Source organism: Peromyscus eremicus, chromosome 1 (assembly GCF_949786415.1).
Source record: "Peromyscus eremicus chromosome 1, PerEre_H2_v1, whole genome shotgun sequence".
NCBI lineage: Eukaryota > Metazoa > Chordata > Mammalia > Rodentia > Cricetidae > Peromyscus > Peromyscus eremicus.
In genome coordinates this window covers 180,915,186-180,930,294 of record NC_081416.1, presented here as the reverse complement: position 1 = coordinate 180,930,294, position 15,109 = coordinate 180,915,186, and the positions used below count along the sequence as shown (strand labels likewise).

The window sequence follows — 15,109 nt, the reverse complement described above, 5'->3', positions numbered from 1 at the left end:
TCCACCAGGTTGATCTCAGTCTGTGGGGAAGGCTTTGCCCTGGAGGAGGTGGAAATGGGGGGTGGGCTGGGGGGAAGTTGAGGGGGGCCGGAGGGGGGAGAACAAGGGAATCCATGGCTGATATGTAGAACTGAATTGTATTGCAAAATAAAAATAAAAAAAATTAAAAAAAAAAAAGAAATAAGACGCGAACATGGGGCATAAAAAATAGACAAAAAGTAAATCAAAGGAATCATAAGGACATATTTTAAAAACCTGTTCTGCACCAAATTGGAAAATCTAAAAGAAATGGATAATTTTCTCTATGCATACCACTTATAAAGGATAAAGACTAAATGAAGATTAGATAAAATTTAAGTGAAATCAAAGCAGTCAATAAAATATCTCCCCAGCAAAAAGAAATAGATTTAGTGCAGAATTCCACCAGAATTTCAAAGAGTTGATGCCAATATTACTCAAGTTATTCCACAAATATAAACAAAGTGTATTTTCTGAGGCCACAATTAGTCTGATACACAAACCAAGCTATGGTCCTTGGTAAATAGTAAAAGGCAATGGTAAAAGGGGAGTCTGCTTTAGCGTAGTATGAGAGCACACACTGATTAAATGATGGGTGAATATGTGCATGCGAGTTTTGGTACAGTTAAGGACAGAAGAGGGCATTGATTGGATCCCCTGGAGCTGGAGTCACAGGCAGTGGTGAGCCTCCTATTGTGAGCACTGGGAAATGAAGTTGGGTCCTCTGCAAGTTCAGAACACACTCTTAATGTGTAAGTGATTTCTCTAGCCTTATACACCTACCATTCTTTACCAAAAACACAAGAAATGTGTTTTATGTCATGTTGTTTCACTTCATTGTTGAATGGTTGACATAGAAATATTTGAAAATGTTTAATATATATAATTTGACAATGTATTATTGCATATTTTCAGACGTTTTTATTTTACAAGGCCCTTTCCTGACTCTATAGCACTTACTCTTTATTTCAGTAGGACATATACCATTCTTGACAATGAACGTAGATATGAAACATCAATATTCTTATGATGTATTTCTAGAAGATTCTGTCAGAGGCCAAGAAGCTGCAAAACACTGCAAAGAATTGGGAACATTTGAAATAGGACTGACTATTGGCCACAGAAATCCTAGGAGTGTAGTATGCACATGTAATATTTAGTATCTGCAATATTTTATCATATTATTAGGCTTTTTCTTATGTATTATTCTACATTTCTAAACTTAAAACTTTTATTAATATACTACTTTTTCAAATAAATTATAACTAAACCATTTTTCCTTTCCTTACTCCTCTCAACCTCTCATATACAGCATTTTCTTCTCTCAAATTCATCTTTATCTTTAATTACCTTTATATATCTACATATATTCCTAATTTTATGAATATATTCAGATTAATGTGTATAATGTTTTTTATTTTTACATGATTTTATATTTACATTTCTAGCAGATGCCATCTCACAACAAACATCTTCTTCCTCTGGGTATTACAATCTTTCTTTCCCTTCTTGCCTGATGTTGCCTGAGCCTTAGGTGCAGGAGTTCTGCTGTAATAGATCAGCTAGGCCTGGACACCTCATAATCATCTGTTCTCTCTATTTTTTGTTTTGGGGTTTGTATTGGTGTTTGTTTGATGCTAATCAAAACATTTTTTCCCTTCAGGTGTGAGAGCTACATTTCTATGAATCTATAAGGAGAATATTTAGATATTTAGAATGCAATTAGGGGTTATAATTGTTTTGAGTTTGTTGCAATTGATAAGTATGAAGCTATTTGCATTCTTCTACATGCAGCCACCCAGGTTTATCAAAATTATTTGTTGAATATGCTGTCTTTTTTCCATTGAATGTTTTGAGTTTCTTTATCAAAGATCAGATGTGCATAGATGTTTGGAATTATGTCTGGGTCTTCAATTTGATTTCACAGATGAATGTGTCTGTCTTGTACCAATACTGTGGTGTGTTTATTAATGTAGGTCTATAGAATGACTTGAAATTAGGAGTGGTGAGATCTCAAGCAGTTCTTTTATTGTTCATGATAGTTTAACTATCCTGTTACTTTCTGTGTGTTTACATTAAAGCTGAAATTGTCTTTTTAAGATCTGTGTAGCATTGTGTTGGAATTTTGATATGACTACCTAGATTGGATTCTTTAGATTACTTTTGATAGGATGGCCATTTTTACTATGCAATTCCTACTAATACATGAGCATGAGATATTCTCCCATTTTTTGATATTTTCTCAACTTCTTAAAACAAATTTCAAATAAAGCAAAAAACTTACTTGCTTTGTTTGTTCAATTATTAAAAAGTGGAATTTTATTATTGTAAATACCTACATGATTAATTAAGAAACTGAATAACTGTAACCTGAAACTGGAATAGTAGCAGTATAATTATTTTGAATGACAATTTGGATTGCTCTTACAATATAAATAATAATTATTGGACATGCTGCATAGAAAGCCAGAGGAAACACTGAGTCTCAGATATAAAAAGCAAAAGAACACATCAAAAGTTGGAGTGCAATAATCAGATTTAACCATTTTGAAACAAGGAAGTGGATCAAAGATACAACCGAGCTGCAGTCATGGCAAATACTTTTGCTGAAAAGCTAAAGTCTGAACAATAATCAAGAAGCTATGGTCCAACAAGGCAATGGTAAAAGCGGAGACTTTTACTACCTGGTAAGAGAACCCACACTTTTAATCTAAGCACCTGGGAGGCAGATGCTAGTGGGGCTTTGAATTCAAAGCCAGCCTAGTCTGCTCTAGAAAGTACATTCCAGTATAGCCATGGCTACAGAAAAATCCTGTCACACACACACACACACACACACACACACACACACACACACACACACACACACTAATGAAAGTTGCAGTGAGGGCGGATGTTTCTGTTGGTAAGCTTTTGGTACTGTGGTCAAGTAGGTGCCTCAAGCCTCTCACATCCTATATTAAGTTTTATTCTGGTTCTGCCTCTTGTCAGCCAAAGCAGCACCATGCTGTCTGTGCTCCTAAACCTGATCTGTACTGGTGAGTCCTGCTGGGAATAGATGATGTGGAATAACAGGGTGGAAATATCATCCTGGGAGGGGGACCTAATCTCTCTACAGCAGAAACACTGGCTTCCATGTTTTATATTAGTGCATGAGTTCATCTTAACTGAGCTCTAATTCTAATGTATAGAGGCCTAACAGGGACAGGGATGTCAGATGGCCAGGCTACTGGAAAAACAAAGATCACTCATCATGAGTTTTTCTTCCCAGGCCTCTTCCTAGTACTGAGGACATTGGCACAAGCAGGTGAGTCCATCCTTAAAACCTTGAGATACCGTCCATAAAAATAGATAGATTTTATTCTAACAGGACGGAAGGCATCACAGGGTGTTGGCCGCTGGCTTCTGTGAGTGACTTGTTGGTGAGTATTTTGAATTTCAAAATTAAGACCCTGGAAACCTGCCTATCAGTTCTTCCCAGATTGTCCCAGACACTGCTCTTAGCTGGGTCAGGCATCAACTTTGATTGGATGAACTTTTAATTTTTGGTTTTTCAACACAGCGTTTCTCTGTGTTACCTTGACTATCCTAGAGTTTACTTTGTAGACCAGGCTACCCATGAACTCAGATATTCACCTGGCTATGCCTCTCAAGTGCTGCAATTAAATGTGTGGGCCACAGCACCTGCTGGATAATCAATTTTTTAAAAACGTATCTTCCATATTGCTACATTCCCTCCTGACCACCTCCAGGTGTATTAAGATTGTCATGTTATAATTTATGACTTTTTAGATATATATGTCACTGGACAAATTATGGGATTATTTTTGTCTTTAAACATCTGTGCTACAGATAGAATTTGTGTACCATCACCACACTATTGTAACATCTAATTTTGTTTTGCTTTGGTGAGCTACTTTTACATTTTCAACATGAAGATATTTTCATGTAACTCATTATCAGCCTTTTCTTTCAGCTCCAGTAACTCCATAGCATTTCCTGAGCTTACTGTGATATACTTTGTCTGCTACTATTTTTCTGAGAAAATCTTTATATATTTCATTTCTGAATGACAGTGTTGCTGATATTTGTAGACAATGTTTTTCTGTTTTCCACTATCTGGTCACCCTGGTTTCTTGTGTCCTGTAGATATTTGCTCAGAAGACTGCCATTAGCTGTACTGGAAATGCCTCTTGTGTTCTTTGCTTCTTTGGTCATTCTGATATCAGAATCTCTTATGGTAATTATATATTCTGTGATCTTGACTATTTGGTTTGAATTTGTTTCATGTCATTTGCCCATCTTGGACCTGACCATATTCATTTTTTTTTCATGTTTCAAGAATGTTGTATGGTTTTTTCTGCTTCTTTTTATTAACTATTTTTATGTATTTTTGTAAATATTTTACAAATTCTTTGAGAATTTCATACCATACTTTTTTTAAATTTTATTTTATAATTTAATTTAATTTTACATATCAGCCACGGATTCCTTTGTTCTCACCCCTCCTGCCCCGCTGCCTCCCCCCCAGCCCACCCCCCATTCCCATCTCCTCCATGGCTAAGACTCCCCTGAGGATTGAGTTCAACTTGGTAGATTCAGTCCAGGCAGGTCCAGTCCCCTCCTCCCAGGACGAGCCAACTGTCCCTGTATAAGCCCCAGGTTCCAAACAGACAGTACATGCACTGAAGACAGGTGCTGGTCCCACTGCCTGGATGCCTCCCAAACAGATCAAGCCAATCAACTGTCTCACCCATTCAGAGGGCCTGATCCAGTTGGGGGCTCCTCAGCTATTCGTTCATAGTTCATGTGTTTCCATTCATTTAGAAAGTCCCTGTGCTTTTTCCAATCTTGGTCTCAACAATTCTCACTCATACAAGCCCTCCTCTTTCTCTCCAATTGGAATCCTGGAGCTCCACCTGGGGCCTAGCCGTGGATCTCTGCATCTAGTTCCCCAGTCATTAGATGAGGTTTCTAGCATGGCAATTAGGGTGTTTTGGCCATTTTATCACCAAAGTAGGTCAGTTCAAGCTGTCTCTCGGTCATTGCCAGTAGTCTATTTTGGAGGTATCATTGTGGATTTCTGGGGACCTCTCTATCACTTTGCTTCTTCCTATTCTCATGTGGTCTCCATTTATCATGGTCTCTTATTCCTTGTTCTCCATCTCTGTTCTTGATCCATCTGGGATCTCCCGCACCCCTAAGCTCTTTTTCCCTCGACCCTTGCCCTTCATTACCCCCACTCACGTCCATGTTGTTCATGTAGATCTCATCCATTTCTCTGTCATTGGGTGATCCTTGTGTCTTTCTTGGGGTCCTGTTTTCTAGGTAGCCTCCCTGGAGTTGTGAGTAGCAGTCTAGTCATCTTTGTTTTACATCTAGTATCCTCCTATGAGTGAGTACATACCATGTTTGTCCTTCTGAGTCTGGGTTACCTCACTCAGGATGATTTTTTCTAGATCCATCTATTTAAGGAATTGCTCAACATCCCTAATCATCAGGGAAATGCAAATCAAAATGACTCTGAGATACCACCTTATGCATGTCAGAATGGCTAAGATCAAAAACACTGAAGACAGCTTATACTGGAGAGGATGTGGAGCAAGGGATCTCTCCTCCACTGTTGGTGGGAATGCAAGCTTGTACATCCACTTTGGAAATCAATATGGTGCTTTCTTAGAAAATTGGGAATCAATCTCCCCCAAGATCCAGCTATACCACTCTTGGGCATATACCCAAGGAATGCTCAATCATACCACAAGGGCACTTGTTCAGCTATGTTTATATCAGCATTGTTTGTAATAGCCAGAACATGGAAACAACCTAGATGCCCTTCAACTGAAGAATGGATAAATAAAATGTGGCACATATACACAATGGAATACTACTCAGCAGAGAAAAACAATGACATCATGAGGTTTGCAGGCAAATGGATGGATCATACCATACTTTTAATAATATTCAACCCACTCCCTAAACTAATTTTAGGTGCTACCACCATCCTCCCATATAAACCTCAATGTTCCTTTACACTTTCTTGAATTTTTATGACTTATAATCTTTGTGACTTATAATTTGGTATTAGGATAGTTTCAAAATTATCTGGTCATTCTTTTAATTGTATTTTATTCAATTTCTATATTTATCTCTAATTATAAAGTGTCCAGTCTATGCTTACTCATTCTCCTATTTTATCATCAAGTAAACTATTCAAATGCTCTCTTAACTTTTTAAAGTTTACATTCATTTGATGTATGTGTGTGTGTGTGTGTGTGTGTGTTTGTCTGTGTGTGTGTGTGTGTCTGTGTGTGTGTGTATACTATTTTAAAAGTGTGGAGGTCAGAGAAATATCTACTGGGATCAGTTTTTTCCTCTCCCCATTTGGGTCCCAGCAATGATCTTCAGAATCAGGCTTGGTAGCAATAGCCGTTACCTACATATACATCAAGCTGGTCCATAAAATTTTCCAATTCAGTAGGTGTATTCTTTGTGGGGGTGGTTTTCGAAGTTTTTATGTTGTTTAATGAATCATTTAAAAAATTCATAATAATTTCAACCTAGAGTTGTTTTCATAGTTAGATCACATCTTTTATCTTTAATAAAAGATGATTTTCTCTGTAAATTTAATATTTTTAAGACTTTCATACATGAGTACTATATGTTCATCATGTCCACCCTTCAGCATATATCCAAAGAACCTGACATCCTATCCCATGGATGCTTGTTCAGTCATGTTCTTTGCTGCTCTGTTCTCAATAGCTAGGACAAGGGAACAACCTGAATGTTCTTCAGCTGATGAGATAATGAAAATGTACCCTATTTTGGTGAGTCCAATACAAAATTTGTATATAATATACAAAAATCCAATTCAATGTAAAATATTGAAAACAAGTATTTCCTTTTTAAAAGTAGATGCAATAATCTACCTTTTTATCATATCCATATTCTTTCTTTTTTCTTTTCTGAGTAGATTTAAAAATCTACCTTTTATGTTATAATTTCTCTATCTTCTCTTTCCTTTTAGAGTATATTCAATAACCAAACTTTTATTCTATTATTTCTATATTTTTAACAGTAGATTCAATGATCTACCTCATATCTATATCCTCTTTTCTCTTTTCCTTTTTTTAAATAAAAACCTATGAATCTAATCTCCTTGTTTAGCTTTTTTCCTGAACATTAACAATTAACAACTTGTAACCAACCATCATAAACAATGACACTATCCATAACCTAAATAACCAAAAACTACCCACCCCACCTCTTGGGAATGTGGGTGTCATTTTCTTAAAATTACTTCCTGCTTTCTTGCTGCAAAAATATCTTTAGGGGATCCTGAAAAGAAAATTTTGGGGTTAATTATCAAGTCCTGTATCATTTGTCCAGTCTTTGCATAATAGGAAAATGCAGGCTTAAGTCCTTGCTCGACTAGTCTGTGAATCTGGATCATCTCACCTAGACATCTCAAAATTGTCCTGAGTAGTTTTTAGTCCAAAGCAGATTGTTCAGTGGTGTTAATCAGCTTAATGGCATTATCATAGTCCATGTGGAATCATCATTTTGAAGATTTCAAAGCTGCTGATAGGCGTGGTCATGGTTCCCTGCAGAATTTTTTTTTCCTTTTTTTTTGTGCCTCCTCTGTGAGTGTAGTTTAGGGGTTACTTACAGAAGCAAGTGATAACTCAAAACAGTACTGAAAGCACATCTCTATATGAGTGCTTATCATGACAGCCAAAGCTCTGGAACTCTGTGCATAACTTGGAGGCTACTCAACAGGTCTTAGAAATCTCCTCCTAGAGCTCAGCTGGCCAAGTAGCTTACTCTTTCTATAGAGATGGAAGGGCTACTCATGAATCCTGGATGCCTCAGCTTCCCAGTGCATATGATGTTTGTTTATTTTCTGATTATCCTGAGCCCCTCAACCTCTCACATTGAAACAGGGATATTTCAATTCAGAGAAAAATGTTATACAGAAGACCCAAAAGGAAATGAAAATTGGAAGCTCAGCTCTCAGGGATGTGTAGCAGGAATCTTAAAGGGTCTTGCTAATAAAAACAAACCTGGGGAGCCAGGTATTGGGGTGAATGCTGGAAGATCAGAGAAGCAACAAGCCACAGCCACCTCACCTTGCTAATTCCTCAGCTGACCCTGTTTCCTCAGACTGGAAGCTTTTCAGTTCTTATCCAGAATGAATCTCAGCTAAAGTGTTGCTCAAAGCCTAAAAGCTTAAGCAGCCTAGTTCCTGGTGCTCACGCCTTATATACCTTTCTGCTTTCTGCCCTCACTTCCTGGGATTAAAGGCATGAGTTACCATGCCTGGCTGTTTCCAGTGTGGCTTTGAACTCACAGAGATACAGATGGATCTTCACCTCCCAAGTGATAGGAATAAAGGCATGTGTGCCACCATTTTCTGGCCTTTATCTCTAGTGGCTGTTCTGTTCTCTGTACAATATTTTGGGGAAGACAATATCACCACAGCAATGAAGGAGCATTATTGGTGAAATTATTAAGGCCATTCCACGTAGTTAAAAGGAGATTTATTTAATGGCATAACTTACAAATTAAGGGATAGGTAGGTCGCGGGGTCTGGGGAAGGTGTATCTCAGTCCAGCGGTGTTCTCTGGAGCTCTGCTTGGCCCACCTCCACTGTCCAGCGTCCTGGAACAGAGAGTGCACTGGCCCATCCAGATCTCAGGTCTCCAGGCACCTCTTTTGGCCCCGCCTTGTAGGCGTGACAGTTGCTGAAGTCTCAATGGGGTTGGAACTTCCAGATCAAAGCTGGAATGGCTACCCACTACAGAGCATCATTACATTTTTTATTCTGTGCATCTTTCTGCAGGTGGTCATGACAAGCCTTCACTCTCTGCCTGGCCAAGCCATGTTGTTCCTCAGGGACATAGTGTGGAATTTGAATGTTACTATCATAATGACTATTACATATTCAAGTTGTACAAAGAACATGGTAATCCTATTCCTCAGATCCATGGAAGAATATTTCAGAGGAAACTTGTCTTGGGTCCTGTGACACCAGCATATGCAGGAACATACAGATGCTATGGTTTTAATTATCAATCCCCTGATGAAACTTCAGCACACAGTGACCCTCTGAAGATCATAATTTCAGGTCAGAGATGACATTTATTGTATTTTTTCATTCTCCAAAATCTCCAAACCTTGTAATTGTCTGAAAGAGTATTAGTCAGAGGCTTGGATTTATAAGGAATATTCAACATAGAGAAATATATAATGTTCTGGGCACAATATGATACATAAGGATATGCATTTTTCTAGTCCCTAAAGCTTCCGGTGTGTTAAGTAAGTCAAGGAAAATTTGGGCTGGAAGATGGAACTCAAATCTTAACAAGTTGACATCAGGATGCTAGAATATCCTGAATTGTCCTGGATCTGTAGAACTACAAGGGTTGATATAACAAAATCAGGAAAAACTCAGTTGTAGGCAAAACAAATCATCATGAGGGAGACACCCTGTCACAAACTCTGAACATGAGGGAAGGGTCCAAGTGCCAAGGAACGCATGAGGCTCTAGTGGCTGGAAGGCAAAAAAAAAAGTGGATACTTTCCTAGGGATCAGTAGTTACTATCCCTAAAGATAATTGATTTATGCCATTTAAGCTTTTCAGAATTCTTATCACCACAATACTTGTACTCTTTGTGAGAATCAAATTTGTGGTATTTGTTATGTTAGCATTTGGAAAATAATATAGGAACTCATGTCAATTAAGTAGCATGGAAGGGATGCTCTGAGAGCAGTAAGTCAAGATGCTAACTCATCAACATGTTGAAAGGAAACAATGTTCATGATTCTGGATCAGGAATGCCTTACAGAGGTTTGAACCACAGAGAGGGCTGAAATGTTTCCCTGATCACGATGTTCAATACCAATTACTTTATCCTGCCAAGGATTATACTTTATCCAAAGTTGCATAAAAAGGACACATATAGCAGCCTGATTTGAAGCTTGACATGTTTCCTGCATTCCCCAATTTTAGAAAAGGACAATATGCTGTGGGATAGTGCTTTTGTACACTAGTTTAATAAAATGCTGATTGGCCAGTAGCCAGACAGAACGTATAGGAAGGAAAAACAAAGAGAATTCTGGGAAGAGGAAGCCTGAGTCAGAAGACGCCATCCCTCCATCCAGGAAGCAGCATGGAATGGCACACAGGTAAAGCCACAGAACATATGGCAACATATAGATTAACAGAAATGGGCTGAGTTTAAGTGTGAAAACTAGTAAGTAGTTAGCCTCAGTTAATGGCCAGCAGTTTTAATTAATATAAGCCTCTGTGTGTTTACTTGGGTCTGAGTGGCTGCGGGACTTTGGTGCCACAGGAGCCAGGCAAGACCAGGAAAACTTTCCCACTACAACAATAGGGTCTATGGAAATAGGATTCAAAAGACACATTCTCACAACAAGCAAATGGGATAATATTGTGCTAATTCTAGAGTCAAACACGTGGAAAATGGACACAACAATGGAGGATTCTCTGTCCAGAGTTGAAATAGACAAAAAACAGGATCACTAACAGGAAGAACAGATCAATTGTGGGAGAACCACAGGTCTTCAAGGACACAGAGATTTTGATCAGGTTCATACAATTTCTTTATTTATAGGAATCTACAGGAAGCCTTTCTTCTTGGCCTTACAATATCCCCTGGTGAATTTAGGAGAGAAGGTGACACTGGAATGTCATTCAGAGATTATGTTTGAATCTTTCACTTTGACTTCTCACACAAAAGGAATAATCAAGGACTCTTTGCAGCTTTCTGCTGAAAATCATCTTGGGAGGTCCCAGGCCAACTTCAAAATAGGTCCTGTGACACCTGATGATGCTGGGACGTACACATGCTATGGTTCTTACAATCACTCCCCATATGAGTGGTCTGAGTCCAGTGACCCCATTGACATAAAGATCACAGGTAAGAGAGTGTTGCCTGCTCATCATTCTCTTTGTGATACAGAAATATATTCTATACACTAAAAACTGTGGGAGGTCACAAGGAAAATGAGTGTGGGAAATTTACATGAAGCCAACCTTGTTGGGTATTTTACTGACATAGACAATGAAAAGAAATACACAAGAACAGACCATTGGTTGTAACATAAAGCACAGATACAAAGAGGTGCAAAGGAGTCATAAGTAGAGATAAACAGAAAATGGCGATTGGGTGAGCATGATATGAACCAGAGAATGAAGACTTTTATTAACATTCAGAAATTTTTTGACTTCTACCTCTACAAGAAGTCTACCAAGAGAACAAGACATATAATATGTATGACCTGAGTCCAAATACTTAGTTGGGCTGGTTCTTAATGAATCCTTATACCTTCACACAGATGGAACCCAGGATTTGCTGGGAATTAGTAAACATGGAATGTGTGCTAAGAGAGAAACTACAAAAAGACAGAAGCCTGAATGGAAACTTTGAAAATAGAGATGGAAAAATTATAGCAGATGTTAAATATGTCAAGACAGAGCTTGTCAGACACATGATATATCTGGCTTTCTTGGTAGAATTCTTATAGAGGTAGAACTCAAAAACAAATTCTAAACCAAATGCTTGGGAGGCAGACAATAGATCACACTTGAGCAGTGCACACACTGAGAGGAACAAGAGAGGGAAGATCACCATGGTCACTGTTCAAGAGAAATATAGATATTTATGGATTATTCTGTACTTTGAAGTGAGATTAATTAGTGGAAGTTGAGGGACAATTGAGAATAATAGCATTAATATGATTTATATTATACATATATAAATATATATGTAACAATTTTTAAAACAATTTAAATACACAAAATGATGTAACTCTATTTCAATTTCAAAAATTAAGAAATATTTTAAACCAAGTATAAAATATATATTATGTATGCACATGAATATTTCATAATTTTGTCAATTACTAGATAAAATTTATTATGTTATAAAAACATATGTTAAAACACCGATTGAATGAACCAATGAAAACAGAGGCAGAAAATGTAAAAAGCAAAAACTCTCATAAAATGTTTGAGTAAGGAGAGAAGTCATAGAGTAAATATGATAACATAGAAAGGAAGAGAGAGAAGGAGAGAAAGAAAGGAGAAGTGGAGAAATTGAGAGAGGGAGATGGTGAGAGGCAGGAAGATCACAGAAATGGAGTCAGAGAGGAAACACTGAGCAGTGAATGAACACTAGTAAGAAACTCTCCCTCTAACTGTCTCTGGCTCTTTTCTTCCAGGTTTATACAAGAAACCTTCTCTGTCAGCCCTGATGAGCCCTGTGGTGATGTCAGGAGAGAATGTGACCTTGTCCTGCATCTCTGACCATCAGTTTGACATGTTCCATCTGTCCAGAGAAGGGATGTCTCAGGGACATGGGCTGCCTACAGTGAAGAGCCACAATGGGACATTCCAGGCCAACTTCCTTCTTGGTCCTGTAATTCAGACAGGGAACTATAGATGCTATGGCTCTTTCAGTAACTCTTCCCATGTGTGGTCATCCCCAAGTGACCCATGGTACTTTCCTGTCACAGGTAAGAAAGCCTCATATAGATCTCATATCTTGTGACTAATGAAATACTAAAACCATGTGTGTGTAAGATATTTATATACTTATATGTATATATGTGTGTATATATGTATATAAATATGTATATCTGTGTATGCATATATGACTTACATGACACATATACATACATATATATGTAAATATGCATATCTGTAGATATATATATACCAATAATTATCAGAAAAAAAGAGGATATCAGCGTAAAAGTGCTGTGGGGATATGCAAAAGCTTGGTAAATGGGTAAATGGAAGGGGCTAGAAACAGGAAAGAGAGGAAGAAAGGAATACACTTATATTTCAGTTGAAAACCTTTTATAAGAGACATGGAACTTGAGACATGGTATCAGATTACAAAATGATAGACAGGTAGCCTCCCAAACACTCCTTATATGACTGCACCCAAACTGAGAAATCTGTGTGTCCAGGCAGATAATGAAACAGGTCAGGACGGACTCATTAGAGTTGAGGTTCAAATCAGTTTGGGAAGAGCAGAAATGGTGAAGCCCACCTGAACTCTCAATCACACAGATGTCCCCATAGCATTCTTGTAGCTGTGTGGTCCCTACATGAGTGTGTGGGTTCATGTGGGTCCATGTAATGAAGACACAGAGGCATCTCATGAATTAATCTAGCCTATCATGGCTGAAGGGGGGTCTAGCCTCAAAGGACTGAAGCACTCTTCCCTTCACCTAGGGCAAATTTATTTACTCCTTTTTCCAGTTTAGATAGTTAATTTCCATACCTTCAAAGCAACACAAAAGGAGCTCCCAGAGACCAAATGCCAGGTGCAAAATACTTGAATTATCAGGTACCTCGGTTTTCCAGGTTTCCTGGAACAAGTTTTGCATAGGCCTTTGGTCCTTGGGGGACTCTCTGATCCTTGACTCTCAAACAAGATTCACATAGGGTGATAAGGGAAACAAAAGGTAAGAGAAACAAAAGGTGTGGCTAAACAAAGGAAGGATTGGGGCTAGGTGCTGCTCTCTGGAGCCAAGCCAGGAGCTCAGCAAGAATGCCACTACACATTCTTCTTGAATCATAACAACTTAAAATCCAAAGAGAGAGTCTACACCTGTAGGCAAACCACATAATGGTACCCTATGACTCTAAAGGTTCAACATTAAGGGGTTTAGTAGGTACTGGTCACTGTCCAAACTCAAAAAACACTCCATAGATGAAGGCAGACAGGCTCTTGATGACCTTTCTCCCTCTCCTGTCCCTTTCTCTGGTAATCTCCTCAAGAAATTGCACTTCCTGTACAGAACCAGATTCCAAAACTAGTAAGTAATTGATCGCTCTTCTCTACTGTGGAAACTTAGGGACCAAAATCTCCTTGGCTCATTGTTTTGTCTCAGTTCCACCTTGGCTCAGTAACCTTATCATCATCATCTCTGCTCTTTGATTCTTGAACCCTGCAACATTAGAAGTTGTTTAGGTGCAGCTAGGGAAATATAAGGCCTATTCATCTCTAATTTCTGTACCTGAGACATTCTGTGAGTGCGAAAGAGAGTAATTTTACTCCCTTCTCAGGATCAATGAAGTGTTCATTCTAAGTCTGTTCCTCCTGGGGAGAAGGTGATGGAGACTGAAGAAGGAAGCAAGTAAGCAGAAGGGAGGATTTTATATAAAAATACTACTTCTGACAGAATAGTCATGAATTCACTTTTTCCTGACAAGAGAATTAAATGTCTAGTTCAAGGTGTTGTAGAAGTAGAAGTTGCAAAGCAGCTTAACTGAGCACTGGTGTCAATCTCAGACAGAGAAACTGAACACGTGATTTACACATAGGGTCCTGCAGTTTTCTGCCAATGGCATTATGTAAATATATTCTTGGATCTGTGCGTTCTGCTGGGCCTTAGTCAATTTACTAGTAACAACACTCCTAAAACTGACTCTCCTCTGAATAGTTATCAATTGTCTATAGTACCTTGGCTAGGGGTGGGACTTCATGTTCACCTCCAGTCTCCATGCTAGGATTTTTTTCTAGCTTGAGCATGCACAGGTCTTGGGAATGCAGTCACAACCTCTTGTGAAGTTCATATATGTGTCTGCCCTACTGTGTCCAGAGACACTTTCCTGTAGTTATTCATGTATATGTATAGATGTACATATGTGTGTATTCCATATATATATACATATGTGGTATGTATTAAAACACTATACTCATCAAGCTATATATATAAAAAACATTACAATATATATCAATATATAAACACATACAACACTAACAAAATAATAATCAAAGAAAAAGAGAATATCACCTTAAGAGTGGGGGTGGTATGGGAAGTTTGGAAGAAGGATACCTGGAAAGTGCTGGAGACATGAAAGGGAGAGCGAAGGGATATAATTATATATGGATTAAAAACTTTTAAAATAAAAACAGATGAAGTTTGAGTAAGGGTATCAGATTACATAATAATAGACAGGGAGCATCCCAAATAGTCCTGACCTTGCTTGGCCAGACACACCAGGACATCTTATGTACACACAGATATAGAAAGTAGCCAAGAAAGACTCAT

The 15,109-nt window shown here is 38.1% G+C and overlaps 1 protein-coding gene across 1 annotated transcript in view; it reads left to right on the top strand.

Annotated features, from left to right (window-relative positions):
• The first annotated feature begins 3,228 nt into the window (after positions 1–3,228).
• The window catches only part of LOC131902658 (killer cell immunoglobulin-like receptor 3DL1), a 47,394-nt gene continuing 35,513 nt past the window's right edge, over positions 3,229–15,109 (top strand). The window contains exons 1-4 of the mRNA XM_059253676.1: positions 3,229–3,325; positions 8,858–9,142; positions 10,654–10,959; positions 12,263–12,556. Of these exons, the coding sequence (XP_059109659.1) occupies positions 3,229–3,325; positions 8,858–9,142; positions 10,654–10,959; positions 12,263–12,556 (982 nt within the window). The remainder of the gene's footprint in view (positions 3,326–8,857; positions 9,143–10,653; positions 10,960–12,262; positions 12,557–15,109) is intronic.